This window comes from Oryctolagus cuniculus, chromosome 5 (genome assembly GCF_051225735.1).
Source record: "Oryctolagus cuniculus isolate XC-2025 breed Fujian yellow rabbit chromosome 5, ASM5122573v1, whole genome shotgun sequence".
NCBI classification, from domain to species: domain Eukaryota; kingdom Metazoa; phylum Chordata; class Mammalia; order Lagomorpha; family Leporidae; genus Oryctolagus; species Oryctolagus cuniculus.
In genome coordinates, this window is record NC_142871.1 from 127,197,553 (window position 1) to 127,216,327 (window position 18,775).

Sequence of the window (18,775 nt, forward strand, 5' to 3'; positions counted from 1 at the left end):
CAGGCGCAAGACTGGCTGTTGCGGCCATTTGTGTATTTGCAGATAGAAGATCCCTTTCTCTTTGTGTTGCCCCTCAATCCCACCTGCTCCTCTATTACTTCGCCTTTCAAATAAATAAAAATAAATTCTTAATTAAAAGAAGGTCATATTTCAGAAGAGGGCATCTGACACAGGGGTTAAGACACTGGTCAGGATGCCAGTGGTCAGGACATTTGTGTCTCACATGGTGCTGCCTGGATCTGATTCCTGGCTCTGGCTTACGATTCCAGCTTCTTGCTAATGTAGATCCTGGGAGGCAGTGGCGATGGTTCAACAGTTGGGTTCCTGTCATCTATGTAGGAAACCTGGATTGAGTTCTTGGCTCTCAGCTTTGTCCCAGTGGGCTGTAACAGACATTTGGTAAGTGAACCAGAAGATGGGAGCTCTATCTCTCAAGAGAGAAACTGGCTCTGTGATTCTGCTCTGATCTTAGCTTCAAATTAAGTTCCCCACAACTTACAGTTTAGGATCCAAAGCCTCTTTAGTTCCTTAACTCAAGGGGCTCTTTTACAGGTCAACCTTGGTTCATTATGAATGTGTCCTGCTTAGGTTGTTGCCTAGACAGAGAATGCTTTTTACAATCTTAATATATATTGGCCACCTGCTCTAGCCTGGTAAGAGGCTTTCCATTACTAATCTCATTCTATTAGCCTGTTCTCAACATTTACTGTTTATGCTCCAAGTTATTCATGTTCTGTTTTGTATATGTTTACTTAGCTAGATTATAAGCAATCAGTCCAAGGTTTATCAAATAGAGTGAGATAAATACTCCAAAACATCCACTAAATCGATCTGATCTGAGAGAGTTGAAGACCTGTGCAGAAGTTAGCACATTCTTAGATTCTGACTTTTTCCATTGTGGGTAACTATCAACATCAGTTCTTCTCCTCACACAATAAGATTTCTAAAGGCAGAAGTGGTCAGTGGCTGAACCAGAAACAAATCTCACTTTCCTGCCTGCTAGTCTGATATTTTCCCACAACATCATGCTGTCAGTTGTCTATGCTGAGGATCAACAATTTTCAGATGCTCAAAACAAAAGTGGGCTTGAACAAATTATAGGAGTAAGAAAGATTTGGGGCTGGTGCTGTGGTGTAGTAGATAAAGCCGCTGCCTGCAGTGCCTGCATCCCATATGGATGCCGGTTCAAGTCCCAGCTGCTCTACTTCTGATCCAGCTCTCTGCTATAGCCTGGGAAAGCAGTGGAAGATGGCCCAAGTCCTTGGGCCCCTGTACCCGCGTGGGAAACCTGAAAGAAACTCCTGACTCCTGGCTTCGGATCAGCGCAGCTCCGGCTGTTGTGGCAAATTGGGGAGTGAATCATCGGATGGAAAACCTCTCTCTTTCTCTCTCTACCTTTCTCTCTCTCTTTTTTTTTTGTTATATAGTTTTTTTTTTTATTTAATAAATGTGAATTTACAAAGTGCAACTTGTGTATTGTTGTGTCCCCCCCCAACCTCCCTCCCTCCTGTGGTCCTCCCCTCTCCTACTCCCTCTCCCATCCCGCCCTTCATCGAGTTTCATTTTCAATTACCTCCATATACTGAAGATCAACTTAGTATATATTAAGCAAGGATTTCAACAGGCTGCACTCACACAACCGCACAAGGTATAGGGTATTGTTCGACTAGTCTACCTCTCTTTCTCTCTGTGTAACTCTGACTTTCAAATAAATAAATCTTTAAAAAAAAAAAAAAGATGTTTTTCTTACAATCACTATTTCATTTGAGGTTAAGTCTTTTGTACTCCCTTGACATTCACATGAGACCATTTCAAAAAATTCATGGAAAAGTAGAATTAAAAGATAATTTTGATACAAGAAAATTCTGAAATTCATATGCAGTTTTTCCATGAACTTTTCAAAGACTTTTGTATGTCTAAGAATAACAACTTCCTAAGCTTCAGGGCAATAAACAAGCTTAAATCACTCTGGATCATTAGTGCTGACTCCATTATCCACAGTAACAGGATAATGAGGGAATATAATGAACAACTTTGGGTCCATAAATCTGATGAACTGGAACAACTCCTTAAAAGACACAAACTACCAAGACTCCAAAAGGAGAAACAGTTAACCTGACTAGGCCTAGCTCTACTAAGGAAACTGAATCAATAATTAATAACCTTTCAAGAATTAAGCATCAGATGGTTATGCTAGGGAGATCTACAAAACATTTAAGAAAGAAATGATGTCAGTTCTCTACAATGTCTTCTAGGGAAAAATAAAATACACCTTCATGCCACATTAAGTTACTGAGTTACAAAACTAAGATTAATTACATATTCTTCAATGAGCAAAAATATTCACCTTTAGATCTTTCTAGTCTCTTAGGTAAAATGGAACTGAGAGTAGTTACAGTGTGTGAGCAGGGTAAGTATACCCAGAATCAAGAACATGGAAGCTACACTGAAAAGTTCTGCAGAGCTGGGTAAATGTACACTCAAGGTCTTTGGCCGCTAGAAGGAGGCAGCTTTAGATATTCTACCAAATCTAAATGGATTTTAAATCAACTACTTCAGATTGAAAAAAGATATCACCTCAATATGCCACTTATCTTGACCTTCTGCTTATAAGATTATCAATAAATGAGTAATAAACAGCTTGGAGGGAAGGAAAACCTAGAGTGGTTTCAATTTATTAGCAACTGCTTATGTGATCGAATAGTCTGTACTGTAATGATACAGAACTTGAAACTGGATTAAGGTGAATAATAAAACATGCATTTGTATTAAGTCTGAAGAAGCAATATGGTACAATAGTTACAAACATGGTCTCTGATGTCAAAGTGCCTCAAAATACCAACTCTGATTCTTTCTTAGTGTATATTACTAAGCTGTCTCTTTATGCTTTAGTCTTTCCATCAGCAAAGCAAGTTTAATAAGAATACCTACTTAATGGATCCTTGTGACAATTAAATAAGTGAATGCATGTAGAACTCCTGGAACATAGTAGGTGTTCATAAATATCAACCACAAACAACAGTTTAAAAGACACTTTTGGGGGATATGTTTTACCTGCAAGTAATCGAGAAACTGGCAGGTGAATGCTAACTTTTTCTTGGGAAACACAGTATCTGATAGTTTCCACTGAATGTCCACAAATGTTCAGTGTGATTGGCTGTTCTCCATCAGTAAAACCGCCATGACACTGCATCAGTACAGCCAGGCATTTTTTGTAAGCTTCAATTAACACTTTTTCCTAAAAAAGAGGGTTTTTCTCCAGGTTACTCACAAGGTTGGACTGAATAAGCACCTTAAATTCAATGATGACTAAGTATCTCAAATAATAATACAGGCAAAACCAAACTCAATCCTTCTTTCCAAATTTGGTCTCTCAGTGTTTCCTGTCTTGGTGAAAACTATTTCTTTCAAAAAAGCTGTGGAAACCTAGAAGTCCTTCCAAGATGTGCCTTTCCTCCACTCTCCATTGTTCAACATGTTATCAAGCTGGCGATTTCATCTTCTAAATTTCTCTCAGAATTACCCATTTTTCTCTATCTCCACTGACTCCAAGGAGCTGCCAACCATTTCTCTGCTCAGTTCTGCTCTCCAACTCTTACCCTTGCCATTCATTCTTCATAAAACTTTTAAAAACACATCATCAGGGGATGGGTGCTTGACCTAGAGGACAAACTGCCAGCTGAAATGTGTACGTCTCAAACAGAAGAGCCTGGGTTCCAGGCCTGGCTCTGCTCCAGATTCCAGTTTCTTGCACATGTGCACCCTGGGCAGCAGCAGGTGATGGCTCTCTGGGAGATCTTGATCGAGTTTCCAGCTCTGGACTTTGAGTCCAACCCAGTTCTAGCTATGGGCATCCAAGGAGTCAACCAGTAGACGGGAGCTTTCTCTTCTTGTATCTGTCTGTCTCTCTCAAATAAATTAAATTAGATAAAAACATGGAAACCAAGTCATACTACTTTCCTGATTGGTAATCCCTAATGACTGATTGATCATTTTAATTAGAATAAAATCCAAACTTCTTTCTGTGGTCCAGTATGGTCAGATAGCCTTGTCCACTGCTCTACCCTTGACCCCTGTGCTCCAGCCACATAACCCCTGGGACAACTGCAGGCCCTCACATCACAGAACAGGATGCAGTGGTCTTCTCAGCAACCTTCTTTAGGCTTTGTTAACTTTAACACATTGTTCTGATCTCATGGAAGCCCTCCTTGATGCCCTAATTTGTCCAAGTTCTATCTGGACTTTATTGCCAAAGAAAGGAGAAAACAATTTGACAAATTAGGACAAATGTATGAGAGTACTTTAAAAAATTCATGGAAAAGTATAACTAAAAGGTTAAGTTAATTTTGATGCAAAAGTTTTTGAAATCTATTCAGTTTTCTCATAGCTTGAATTTTCCTTGTACTTTCTGAAGAATCTTTATACTAATACTAAAACTTTATTTTTAGTTAAGTTTGTAAATTATGGTTTTACTTGCTTAAGGTCCAGGAGAGATTGGGGGGAAAAAATGAAGATAGTTACATTAGGGAAAGGAGAGTAGAGTATGGATTATTTCTTTCCCTATCTATTTTTCAAGTTATTAAAAATTTTTTAAACTAAGGCTTTAGAATCTTAATTTCTAAAATTTCACTGAATTTGCAGGTGGAAGGAAGAAATAGGCTATTTTATGAGCTAAATAACAGCACTATTTTCTCTAGCTCTCTTCAAAATTTACTCAGGAATGTGCTTTTAGCCAACTCCCCTACCTCAGTTTCCATCCCCCACCCCAGAAGAAACTCACATCTAAAGCGCACCAGTCCTGCATCATTGAGATGACGTGTGTTAATTTCATTTGTAGTGTGAAGGCTGCTTCCCACTCCGGCTCCATTTCAATATGTTGTCCTACTTGCCGTGTAATTGGGTCCATCCCCTTAAAGGTAATGAAAAAATTTTGTATGAATAAAAATTATAGTTGTTCTCTTAAGTGGAAAGCTAAGAAATAATGTAGAAAGAATATATATTGATTAGGAAAACAGTTTTAAAAGGACACTTCAGGGGTCAGTGCTATGGTGTAGCGGGTAAAGCCACTGCCTTCAGTGCCGGCATCCCATATGGGTGCCAGCCAGTTTGAGTCCTGGATGCTTCTCTTCTGATCTCTCTGCTACGGCTTGGGAAAGCAGAAGAGATGGTGCATGCACTTGGACCCCTGTACCCTTGTAGGAGACCCAGAAGAAGCTCCTGGCTCCTGGCTTTGGATAGGCCTAGCCCCTTCTGTTGCAGTCATTTGGGGAGTGAACCAGAGGGTGGAAGACCTCTCTCTCTGCTTCTCCTCTCTGTAATATGTTTTTCAAATAAATAAAAAAATAAAATTTTTTAAAAAATAGGACACTTCAAGTATGTAACATCTCTAAAATACAATAAAAAATCCAGTTAGAAAATGTATTTTTTAGAGGTAATCTTCTATATTTGTTTGAGACAATAAAGTAGTTCAAAACTTTGCTGTATTATTCTTCAAATTGCTTTTTAGCTCTATTATATACCAGAAAAATTGTTAAAAGAAATTTAACAGGCTTTTAAATCATTATTGAATTTATACATATATTTTAGGCCAGCGCTGCGGCTCACTAGGCTAATCCTCTGACTGCAGTGCCGACACTTTGGGTTCTAGTCCCGGTTGGGATGCCAGATTCTGTCCTGGTTGCTCCTCTTCCAGTCCAGCTCTCTGCTGTGGCCTGGAAGGGTAGTGGAGGATGGCCCAAGTGCTTGGGTTCCTGCACCCACATGGGAGACTGGGAGGAAGTACCTGGCTCCTGGCTTCGGATTGGTGCAGTGCCGGCCGTAGCGGCCATTAGGGGAGTAAACCAACGGAAGGAAGACCTTTCTCTCTGTCTCTCTCTCACTGTCTATAACTCTCTCTGTGTCTCTCTCTCTCACTGTCTAACTCTGCCTGGCAAATATATATATATATATACATAAATATACATATATACATATATATATACACACACACACATATATATGTATATATACACAAATATATATATTAGAATAAAATTTTTATGTTTATGCCCCAAAATGTAAGTAAAAGTTTGTATTTAGCCTGAATGAAAGTAAAACAATAAAAAGATCAACAGATGTTTTTTAATGATACTGCCATTTATAAAAGTTTATTTATCCACTTTTATTTATTTGAAAGGCAAAGTGCCAGAGACAGAAAGATCATCTATCAACTGATTCATTCCTGAAAAACCTGCCAAGGTGTGCAAGTCAAAGCCAGGAACTCCACCTGGGTCCCTGATGTAGGTGGCAGGAACTCAGTATGTCGGCTACCACTTGTTTTATTTCAGGTGCATTAGCAGCTGGATCAGAAGTGAAGGCAGAGATGGGCCTCTGCCAAGCAATCCAATAAGGGATCTGGGTGTTCCAAGCATCAGCTAACCTGTTGTGCCATAATGCCCAGCCCTTGACACCTTTTAATACAAAAAAAAAATCTCGCTTTTTAGAAACTTGACTAATTGCCTTGTGTGTCAGAAGTTATTAAATAATAGAGAATACAGAATACCTTAAGTATTCAAAATGATCAAAGTAGCTACTGTGTTCATAGATACATGAAGAAAAAAATATAGTAGTAGTATAATACATTAAATACTCATCAACCACTACTTAAAAAACTAGGAACACGGTTTTCTAAAAATGATGAGTCAGTTTGGTTATCTTTTCTCAAGAAAGCCAGGTGGTGGGGTGGGTGTTGTGGTACAGTGGGCTAAGCCACTGCTTGGGACACCTGCATCTGATACTAAAGTGGCAGTCTGACTCCAGTTATTCTGCTTCGGGTCCAGCTTCCTTATAACATGTTTGGGAGGATAGTGGATGATGGCCCCAATACTTGGGTTCCTACCAGGCATTTGAGAGATTGGGATGGAATATCTGGCTCCTGGCATTGGCCTGGCCCAGCTGTGACTTTTGCAGGCATTTAGGGAATGAAATTGCAGAACGGAAGATCCTGTCTCTGCTACTCTGTCTTGTGAGTAAGTAAATAAACAATTTTAAAAAATACAAAATCCAGATGGCTACTAAAGGACTCATGCTTAGATTTTTAGAGATATCTCTTATTGTCTTACAGTTAAAACTGGTTAAATATATCCTTGGTTTCTACTTCTAGATTCTGTTTTATATAAGGGGGTGCTTCCAAAAAGGAGAATTAAATGGGAAAAAGTTCCATATCACACCAAGGAGAGGGAAAAAAACATGATAACATTAAAAATAATAAAACAATTATAATTTCCCAATTTGACTTGGGTATAATTCTTGGTAAACACACTTAAAGAAAAAACTTGCAACCTCTACAGAAAGAACATTAATGGTAGCCAAAAGAATTACCTAACACAAAAGAACAGTGGATGGTAGAACCTTTGCTGGGATCTCATTTGCTCTACACATTTCCTTTTTTCATATATAGATTTATTTACTTATTTGATAGGCAGAGTTACAGACAAAGAGAGGGAGACAGATCTTCCACGTGCTGATTCACTCCTCCAAATGGCTGCAATGGCTGGAGCTGGGATGATCTAAACCAGTAGCCAAGAGCTTCATCCAGGTCTCTGTGGGTGCAGGGGCCCAAACACTTGGGCCATCCTCCATGGCTTTCCTAGGCCATCAGCAGGGAGCTGGACTGGAAGTGGAGCAGCTGGGACTCAAACCAGCACCCATATGGGGTGCCGGTGCTGCAGGTGGAGGCTTAATCTACTATGCCACAGCGCCACCCCCTGCTTTACATCTTTCTATTTATTTTTATTTTACTTCATTTTTTTTTTTTTGACAGGCAGAGTGGACAGTGAGAGAGAGACAGACAGAGAGAAAGGTCTTCCTTCCGTTGGTTTACTCCCCTAATGGCCGCTACGGCCGGCACTGCACCAATCCGAAGCCAGGAGCCAGGTACTTCCTCCCAGTCTCCCATGTGGGTGCAGGAACCCAAGCACTTGGGTCATCCTCCACTGCACTCCCGGGCCACAGCAGAGAGCTGGACTGGAAGAGGAGCAACCGGGACAGAATCCGGCAGCCCAACTGGGACTAGAACCCGGTGTGCCGGCGCAACAGGCGGAGGATCAGCCTAGTGAGCCGTGGCACTGGCCTTGCTTTACATCTTTCTAAGAGTCTTCCAATTTAAGAGAAGCTTCTTGGTCCTAATTGCAGCCAACCAAATTGATCTTTTGAAAATGTGCCCAAAATGAAAGAAAGTGAATAAACAGAAAACTGTTCAGTTCAATAAGCAATAAAAATGTCAGTTTATTCATACCTGCATACATTTTAATAATTCCAAAAACGCATCAAATCCTTCCAGGAACTTCTCCCTCAGCTCATCTGACCATTCTGTTGGTTTGCTAATTAGCACATACCTGAACAAGATAAAAGTAGCAATGAGCATAAAGATAAGCATCACACTTTACAGGCAGCAACTGGTTTGATAACTAAACACAAACTTACTTGAGATCTAAAATAAGGCTCTGAACTCTCCTGAACTTGAAGGCTTGTAGAGCAGTATATCGTTCAAACTGAAACCTGCCCTGGGAATCTCGGTGTCTCAAATGATCCATGAAAGTCTTAATGATAGTGGTCATCAAGTTTTCTTCTGTGATGAGCATTCGAGCCTGCAACGAAGTGTACCAGAGTGTGTGACAATCAAAATCTATTGATTAGGAAGCTAAAAAAGTCACCAACATTGTTTAGTTTTCTCAGTTTAAACCTTTCCAACACAACAATATAATATCATAAACGCATTACTGGGTATTTCTAAATAACAGTTACTTACTCCAACTGCCACGTGTATGAAGCAACAATTATATCAGATGCCAGAATGTTAGAAGACAGATCCAGGACTCATTATTCAAAGATAATTCAGGGTGGGGGGTCTGAATCAGGCTGCAAATTTTCCTTAACTGAGACATTTAGACACCTATAATGGTATGGTATAATTATTCTAGGATCCAGAGGTTTATGTTATAGATGTTCTAGAACTCAGTATGAAACTGTTTCCTCTTAACTTTCTTAGTTGAGATTTATTCTTGTTTCTACATATAGATACATATACCTATGTATTTTTGAAAAAGCAAGTAAATGTAAATGACCCAAGTACAACAGGCAAAAAAAAAGAAATCTCCTAACCCCTGAAGTCTCCCATCCAAAGGCAAAATGTGTTAGCAGTATTTTTTACCACTAAACATTTACAAAAGGGAAATGCTCTTAGAGTCTTTCCTTTGTTCTTCCTAGACATACAATGATTGTCTAAGAAATGATTGTATAGAAAGTGCTAACTGTAATGTAAAAATTGGTAAAAACAGAAGATATTGAAATCATAAATTTTGCTCAATAAGAGACAATATTAAAGGAGTGAAAAGATAAGCTATAGAGCAGGAAAAAATATTGGTAATATATATCCAACAAAGGATATGTGTGCAGAATATACAGTATGTTTTAAAAAAACTATATTTACAGATCAGTAAGACAAAAGCAGAGGATCCAAAAGATAATCAGCAGAAAACTTCAGCAGGCATTCACAAAGGAGGATATTCAACAACATGTAAGAAGGGATTCAACCTCATTATCACTAGAAAAATGCAAATTAAAACTACAAGGAGAAACCACTATGCCCCCATTGGAATAGATAAATTTTACAAAACTGGTGAGACTATGGCGCACTATCTATAACTTTCGTACATTATTAACAGACCATGAATTGGCTCACCCATTCTGGAAGAGTCTGGTAGAACCAATTTAATCTGAGCACATATGTACCCTGTATCTAGGCAATTCCTCTCTTGGGTATGTACTCTAAGATGTCAGAATGGAGTATTAGACTGTGAATAGTTACTACAAGTATGGTACTGGCATGGCAATGGACAAAAAGACCAATGGAAGAGGGAAACAGAGATTGTATCACCAGCCTTTCAAACAAAACCTTGACTCAACTGAAAATCATTTTTTCATTTTTTTCAAAAAAAGTCATTTTTCCTCTTTATAAGTCCTACTCACTCTCTGACAATTCTCTGTATCCTAGGAATCATCTTTATATGTCTCCTTCAAATTCAACATCCAATCAATCACCAAGCTCAACATACCGCAAACCTACTTGGTCAGTTCTATAAATTATACTACCTAAAATATCTCTCATTACATTATTACACCCATTGTTAGCAGTCCAAGTGACCATCAGTTCTTTTCTAGATCATGGCACTGGCTTCACTTTTTCTTTTTTTTTTTTTTTTTTTGGACACACAGAGTTAGACAGAGAGAGAGAGAGAGACAGAGAGAAAGGTCTTCCTTTCCATTGGTTCAACCCCCAGATGGCCACTACAGCTGGTGTGCTGCACCGATTCGAAGCCAGGAGCCAGGTGCTTCCTCCTGGTCTCCCATGCAGGTGTAGGGCCCAAGCACTTGGGCCATCCTCCACTGCACTCCCAGGCCACAGCAGAGAGCTGGACTGGAAAAGGAGCAACTGGGACTAGTACCCGGCGCCTCAACCAGGACTATAACCTGGGGTGCCGGTGCTGCAGGCAGAGGATTAGCCAAGTGAGCCACAGCATCAGCCCATACACACTTCTAATCTCCTCCAATTTGTTCTCCAAATTACAAACATCATGATTTTTTTTTTTTTAATTTGACAGACAGAGTTAGACAGTGAGAGGTAGAGACAGAGAGAAGTCTTCCTTCCGTTGATTCACTCTCCAAATGGCTGCCACGGCCGGCGCTGCGCCGATCCGAAGCCAGGAGCCAGGCGCTTCCTCCTGGTCTTCCATTCGGGTGCAGGGGCCCAAGCACTTGGGCCATCCTCCACTGCCCTCCTGGGCCACTAAAGAGAGCTGGACTGGAAGAGGAGCAACCAGGACTAGAACCGGCGCCCATATGGGATGCTGGCGCCGCAGGCGGAGGGTTAACCAAGTGAGCCATGGCGTCGGCCCCAACATCATGATCTTTTAAAACTGCAAATGTAATGAAATGTTACCTAAAACTCATCAATGGCTTCCCATACTCTTAAAATAACAACCCAGGGGCTAGTGTTATGGCGCTGTGGGTAAAGCCACAGCCTGAAGTTCCTGTATCCCATATGGGCACCAGTTCGAGTCTTGGCTGCTCTACTTCTGATCCAGCTCTCCACTAAGGTCGGGAAAAGCACTGGAAGATGGCCCAAGTGCTTGGGCCCCTGCACCTGCAAGGGAGACCTGGAAGAAGCTCCTGGATCGTGGCTTCAGATCAGCCCAGCTTTGGCCACTGTGGACATCTGGGGAGTGAACCAGTGGATGGAAGATCTCTGTCTCTCTATGGCTCTGCCTTTCAAATAAATGAATAAATCTTAAAAAAAAAAAAAAAGATTAACAAAAAACCAGACCCTTTACTTGGCCTATAATAATAGCTCATTAGTGGTTGAACAGACTTCAGAGCACTTCAACTGTACTAGATTATATGTTTTTTAACATAAAAGAAATATGAGAGAAAATCAGTCATTAAAAAAAAAAACAACCTGGAAAATACATCTTGTTAAAATAGCTACAAAACACCCTTAAATGTATACAATTCTGCTCCATGTTCCAGGATTTTTAAGGGTACTGACTAGCCCTGTTTCCCATCTAATGTTCTCCCTGCTTCAGGACTTTCTCACGGCCCTGCATAGAGATACCTGCCTTAGAGAAGCCCTCACTGAACTATGGGAAAAGGTCAGATCCCTCACATTTTCTCTCTCAAAGAAACCAAATTCTTCACAGAATTTGCATGATAATTTTAATTAACTATATGAGTTTCGTCCCCATGGTGAGTTCGATCAGGGCAAGGACCACCATATCACTACACATTTATCAAAGCCTATAACTGTGCCCAATAAATAGCAGGTGCTAGATAAATTTGTTGAACAAATTAAGTATGAATTCTGATTTCCATATAGCATTAAAACATATTGATGCCTTCAGAAGCAGCTAGTGAACCACCCACGCCTGATTTGACTGCCTGTACCTTTCCCATAAGGGAAGAAGACTTCTTAAACTGTGAGATGGCACACAGTGTGCAGGCTTATCCTACTGTCAAGGATAAATCAGTTTCATGTTAACTCAACAGTTCAACCCCTCATGGAAGTACTATGAGAAGTACTATGTGGACTGAATTAAGTGACTTACTCCCCCAGATTGCTTGGTTATTTGGGGCTATGTTCCAGTATGGTTGAAGGGGACCGAAGGTATCTGGAGTCTAACTGCCCATCAGCATAATGATCTTCAGGAACATAGAGATCTTAGTTCCCTTTTTATTTTAAGGCTTTATTTCTGTTAATGGAAAACAAAGTTCTTCTAGTCTTTCAGTACTTACAAGTGAAGGAACCGTGAATATCTGAACCGAGAGGTCTGCGACTGAAAACTCTCTGTCGTGGTCATCTGTCACATAATCACTCTGCAAACGCTCATAGTTCTATTAAGAAGGCAAAAAAAGGCAAGGAGTGCCAGCTATCAGTTACAAAGAAAGTCAAGCACACTCACCAGAGTAGGTGCGGTGAAGAACTGGACAGACAGAGCAGTCACCGACACTGCCCGCTCGTGATCATCCTCCATAAAATCTTTCTGCAACTGCTGGTAATTCTAAACAACAAGGGGGAGATTCACCTCTAATCCACAGTGACCACAGCTCTAAGGGTTATAATGAAAAGTCAACGCTGGAGGAAGTCAGTAAGATTACACTGCTATGTGAATGATACTGGGATGATTTCTACCAATTAAATCCTGTCTGAGTGTTGATTCACTGTGGAATCTGTGGAATCCTGTGTGAATATTGATTCTTTTGGAGCACAATGGTAGTTTATCAGCCCACCCAGGGAATAACAGCTACTAAAATCCTGGGATGCCACTGAATGCTGGTGAGGTTAAACCACAGTAGCACCACACTGTCTCTGATGAAACCAGACTTTGATTACTCCTGGATGCCTATCAGAATCATTTGATGACCCCTGCAAAGTACATATGCTTGGGCTCCACTCTTGGTGAATCTGCTTCAGGGGGTTTGAGAATGGAACACAAATACATATTTTGAAAGAGCTCTTCAAATGATTCTTATATGCTTCCTCAGTTAAGCATTCCTAATTCAAGTGAGGACAAAAAATACAGGGTTAGCTTAATCACATGCTGCTGAAAGGGAGAACCTAAACTACATCACAACCTAGAGTTCGTGGTTCCTAAGTCACGTCCATAATTACGTGTTGTTTCAACTAATATTATCAATTTTATATGAACTTTAAAAGGAATAGTATCATCATCCAAAATGGCAAAGTTTTAAATTGATCATCTCTTATCACCAGCACTACACAGGTAGACATTCAAGTTGTAAGAAAGTCTCACAGCTATAATTTTGTTCTACTGATAAAATATAGATTATAAGTTTCTCAGAATTTAATATCAGTACATTGACATATTACCATCAGAAGCTAATTTTTTGAAGTCTAGATACAATCACAGGCTACAGTTACTCCACATATGACTGACTTTGTTAAACCCCCAAACTGAGAAACCACTTACTTTTGCAAATCGAATCGCAAATAGTTTCTTGTATTTCAAATCCATCAGTAGACTGCTCATGAACAACTGATGATACATACTCCTAGCACCTTTCAGGAAAAGAACAGGTGGTAAGATGAGGCTATACTAAACAAACCAAAAAAATTACATTTCCAGAGTTAGCACAAAATATCTCCAATCTGCTTAATTATAAAATCAGGTTTTCTAGGGACTGGCACTGTGGTATAGTGGGTTAAGCCACTGCCACATGCTGGTATCCCATATGGATGCTGGTTCAAGTTCCAGCTGCTCCACTTCCAATCCAGCTTCCTGTTAATGCAGCTGAGAAACCAACGGAAGGTGGCCCAAGTGCTTTGGCACCTGCACCCATATGGGATATCTGGATAAAGCTCCTGGCTTCAGTCCAGCCCAGCCCTGGCCGCTGTGGCCATCTGGGGAATGAAACAGTGGATGGAAATGAAACAGTAGATGGAAGATCTTTAACTCTGCCTTTCAATAAAATAAATAAAACAGGCAGAGTGGATAGTGAGATAGAGAGAGACAGAGAGAAAGGTCTTACTTTTTGCTGTTGGTTCACCCTCCAATGGCCGCCACGGCCGGCACATTGCGGCCGGCGCATTGCTCTGATCCGAAGGCAGGAGCCAGGTGCTTCTCCTGGTCTCCCATGCGGGTGCAGGGCCCAAGTACTTGGGCCATCCTCCACTGCACTCCTCGGCCATAGCAGAGAGCTGGCCTGGAAGAGGGGCAACTGGGACAGAATCCAGTGCCCCAACTGGGACTAGAACCCGAGGTGGCAGCGCCGCAGGTGGAGGATTAGCCTATTTAGCCGCGGCGCCGGCCTAAAAAAAAATCAGGTTTTCTAAATATAACTTTCTAAGAAAAACAGAAAGCCTATTTAATTTGGAACATGGGTCCCCAAAATTTTTTTGAGACTATATCTGCAATGCTAATTTTTAAAAGCATAAATGTATTTATTTTTTATTTATTTTTATTTTTTTGACAGGCAGAGTGGACAGTGAGAGAGAAACAGAGAGAAAGGTCTTACTTTTTGCTGTTGGTTCACCCTCCAATGGCCGCCGCAGCCAGCGCGCTGCATCTGGTGCATCGCGCTGATCCGAAGCCAGGAGCCAGGTACTTATCCTGGTCTCCCATGGAGTGCAGGGCCCAAGCACCTGGGCCATCCTCCATTGCACTCCCTGGCCACAGCAGAGAGCTGGCCTGGAAGAGGAGCAACCGCGACAGAATCCAGAGCTCTGACTGGGACTAGAACCCAGTGTGGCGGCGCCGCAGGCGGAGGATTAGCCTATTGAGCCGTGGTGCCGGCCAGCATAAATGTATTTATTAAACATCTTCCCAAATGAAAAAAATTTTAAAATCTCAATTACTTAAATAGGCTCTCTCTCTACCTTAAAAGTAGTTAAGAGATTCACCTTTCCACAATTTGGAATCACTGAGCATCAATCTATCCACCAGAGAAGAGCTTTCACCATCTGGCCCTTCTTGTAATCCAACTTGACATAAAATTCGACGCAGGCCATCTTTAAAAAGGAGGAAAAGTAGTCATGAGAGAGGAACTTCAAATATTAAAATAAAATGAGGTTTCAGGAGACACTCAAATGAATCTACAGATTTTATATGTTTTATTAAAGGTCAAATTTATCCAGGAAAAGTAAACATTTAGTTAATGCTTTGACAAAAAGGAGAAAAACTCCAACACTCACATTATATACCAACTTTTATCTCCAGAAAATCAAAATATGTCTATCAGAAAGGTAATGACATCCTATGGTGTAAACAAATCCCTGAAATATTGTTCTTCAAGCTAATTAAACCAGATTATAGTAAAACTGTTATATATTTCATTAAAACTAAAGGCAAGTACAACATAAAATTTATTAACATTTAAAAGAATGCATGCTTTCTGTATTATAATATTTATCAGTGCATTTTATTAATGCTATGCAAGATGTTCTTATTCATTAAGTAAAAAATCACTCTGAACCTGAGCATGAAAGGTGCTGAAGATGATTCTTACCTCTTCTAAATGCTTAACTATAGAAAAGTTCTTCATATATGCGCATAAACATGAAAAACACCCGAGCTTCAACAGTTTTTTATTCTACATTTTATCATTTAAATCACTGTTTTTAGTCTTTAAGCATACAAAATAATCAGAAAAAAGTGGAGCAATTTTTAAGCTTAATTATAAAAACTGCCAAGTAGGAATCATTTAAAAGGCTAAAGAGAAAATCTCATAAGTATTAAATGTAGGTATTTACATTATTGATGATACATTTCTCAAAGAAAATTTTCAGTAGAAAATTTGTCATGATACTACTCATTAACACTTGTTCAGTACTTGCCAAGTAGGTACCCAAAGTAAAATACCAAAACTAAAGAATATGACACTAAGAAAAAAAATTGAAGAGACACTTAAAAATTCATGCCCATACTTCCATACCTCCATATTTTTTTTTTTTTTTTTATTTTTTTTTTTTTTGACAGGCAGAGTGGACAGTGAGAGAGAGAGACAGAGAGAAAGGTCTTCCTTTGCCGTTGGTTCGCCCTCCAATGGCCGCCGCGGCCGGCGCGCTGCGGCCGGCGCACCGCGCTGATCCGATGGCAGGAGCCAGGAGCCAGGTGCTTTTCCTGGTCTCCCATGGGGTGCAGGGCCCAAGCACCTGGGCCATCCTCCACTGCACTCCCGGGCCACAGCAGAGGGCTGGCCTGGAAGAGGGGCAACCGGGACAGAATCCGGCGCCCCGACCGGGACTAGAACCCGGTGTGCCGGCGCCGCTAGGCGGAGGATTAGCCTAGTGAGCCGCGGCGCCGGCTCATACCTCCATATTTTTAATTGTCAGTTCTATGGCAGTGCTTTCTAGTAGTCTTTTTCTTTCTTTTTCTTTTTTTTTTTTTGACAGGCAGAGTGGACAGTGAGAGAGAGACAGAGAGAAAGGTCTTCCTTTTTTGTCGTTGTTTCACCCTCCAATGGCCGCCGCGGCCGGCGCACCGCGCTGATCCGATGGCAGGAGCCAGGTGCTTCTCCTGGTCTCCCATGGGGTGCAGGGCCCAAGGACTTGGGCCATCCTCCACTGCACTCCCGGGCCACAGCAGAGAGCTGGCCTGGAAGAGGGGCAACCGGGACAGAATCCGGCGCCCCGACCGGGACTAGAACCCGGTGTGCCTGCACTGCTAGGTGGAGGATTAGCCTACTGAGCCGCGGCGCCGGCCTCTAGTAGTCTTTTAATACAAACATTTTTGGAATTTTCTTTGTATTTAATAATAGAATGTCATTTACCCACAATCTTGCTGAAGAACAGTAGGACAGCTTACTTCTATCCTTATTTTACCCTTTAGATTTGTACCCTAAGCTTTTATTTTTGGCTTTGGACATGAAAATTCTTATTTATGTTTCTATAATATAAAGAATAATTTCCTAATTTGTAGACTATGGAAAAACAAAACAAAATCCAGCAACTTCCAAATTGTAAATTTTTAGAGTTGCAAATTATTGGTAACCCAACGTTGTAGGAACCAAACAAGGATATCAACATAGTGTGATATTATTCAAATTGCAAATCACATGTTTTATTCAGAGTAATTTTCTAGCTTATTCAGTGGAAAAGTTGCATCAGAATGCTCCATTAAAAAAAGTTCTTTCATCAAGTTTGTGAGATTTTCATTATATTAGCACTTTAAAATGGTTTATAATTATTTAGCTCAATATTTCCTAGATTTAGTTGAAAAAAGATGTTCTGAGATGGCATTTTAAAATGTGAAATCAATCATTCTACTTAATATAATTTTCCAAACAGTTTACCAAGGGCATATGAGTTCATTTTAACATCAATTAGCACAAACTTTTATGAACCTACCTGAATATCCAATAACATTTCCCAGCCAAGACAAAAGCTTCAAACCAAAATTTTGATGTGCGACAATAGACGAATGCATAACTTGCACTTTGAGTGGTTTTGTTTGTCTACTGGTATTTCTCTTAAAAAGAAATGGCAGAATGAAAAAAACAACTTAAAAATAGGTACTTTATAGGCACAAAGAAGTTAATATCTTTATTTAACATGACCATTGTTATCACGAAGTTTTCATGTATATGTGTAAGAAAAACACTGCCTCATTTGCCTTCTTGATTCAGATCATAATTTTCTAGAAGGAATCTTAAAAAAAGAAAATGTAAGAAGGTTCAGCTTATGAATAACCTGAACCTTTGGTCTTATACTTAAAATCTGCCCTACCAATTATGAATGATTTAAATGCTTAAACCTGCTTTATGTCTTTAAACTAATTTCTTAATACAGTCACACACTTAATTCATTGCATGATGTGATCATGTTATCGACACTTTTTAAAAAAATCATGGTAAGGCCGGCGCCGCGGCTCACTAGGCTAATCCTCCGCCTTGCGGCGCCGGCACACCGGGTTCTAGTCCCGGTCGGGGCGCCGGATTCTGTCCCGGTTGCCCCTCTTCCAGGCCAGCTCTCTGCTGTGGCCCGGGAGTACAGTGGAGGATGGCCCAAGTCCTTGGGCCCTGCACCCCATGGGAGACCAGGAGAAGTACCTGGCTCCTGCCAACGGATCAGCGTGGTGCGCTGGCTACAGCGCGCCGGCCGCGGCGGCCATTGGAGGGTGAACCAACGGCAAAAGGAAGACCTTTCTCTCTGTCTCTCTCTCACTGTCCACTCTGCCTGTCAAAAAAAAAAAAAAAAAAAAAAAAATCATGGTAAAATAAACCTATATGAAATTTATCATCTGAAATATTTTCAAATATATAGTTCAGTGCTGTTAAGTATATTCACACTGTTGTAAAAAATTCTACATATTGCAAAATTGAAACTCATATTACAGTTGTGTAATAAGCCCTCTCTCCTCCCACCTACCAGCAGCCTGAGACCACGCCTACTTTTCTGTCTCTATGAATCTGACCACATTGACACCTCACCTAAGTGAAATCACACAGTATTTATCCTTCTGTTTCTGGCTTATTTCACTTCACATAATGTCCTCAAGCTTCATCCATGTCAAAGTAAGCATCAGAATTTCCTTTCTTTAGATGCTAGACAACATTCTATTGTATGTCTGTAACACATTTTGTTTCACCATTCACCCATCAACAGAGAACTGGGTTGCTTCTACCTTTTGGCAATTGTGAATAATGGTGCTTGAATGAGGGTTTATAAATAGCTGAGACTCTATTTTCAATGCTTTTGTGTATACACCCAAAAACAAAATTGCTA

General features: G+C 40.5%; 1 protein-coding gene across 8 annotated transcripts in view; it reads right to left on the minus strand.

Moving 5' to 3' along the window:
- UBR2 (ubiquitin protein ligase E3 component n-recognin 2) overlaps positions 1-18,775 on the minus strand; it is a 119,317-nt gene that overhangs the window by 50,428 nt on the left and 50,114 nt on the right. For 4 of the 8 annotated variants that reach the window (XR_016234606.1, XR_011388680.2, XM_070074089.2 and 1 more), the window contains exons 8-15: positions 17,399-17,519; positions 14,954-15,061; positions 13,524-13,612; positions 12,328-12,426; positions 8,464-8,627; positions 8,276-8,375; positions 4,781-4,909; positions 3,055-3,238 (exon numbers count right to left, since the gene is read on the minus strand). Coding sequence is in view for 3 of the 8 variants with exons in the window: in XM_070074089.2 (XP_069930190.1) it covers positions 3,055-3,238; positions 4,781-4,909; positions 8,276-8,375; positions 8,464-8,627; positions 12,328-12,426; positions 13,524-13,612; positions 14,954-15,061; positions 17,399-17,519 (994 nt within the window). In the remaining 5 variants the exon portion in view is untranslated. Of the gene's footprint in view, positions 1-3,054; positions 3,239-4,780; positions 4,910-8,275; positions 8,376-8,463; positions 8,628-12,327; positions 12,594-13,523; positions 13,613-14,953; positions 15,062-17,398; positions 17,520-18,775 lie in introns of all 8 variants that reach the window. The other 4 variants (XR_016234607.1, XM_070074090.2, XM_089333955.1 and 1 more) reach the window with 2 other exon arrangements.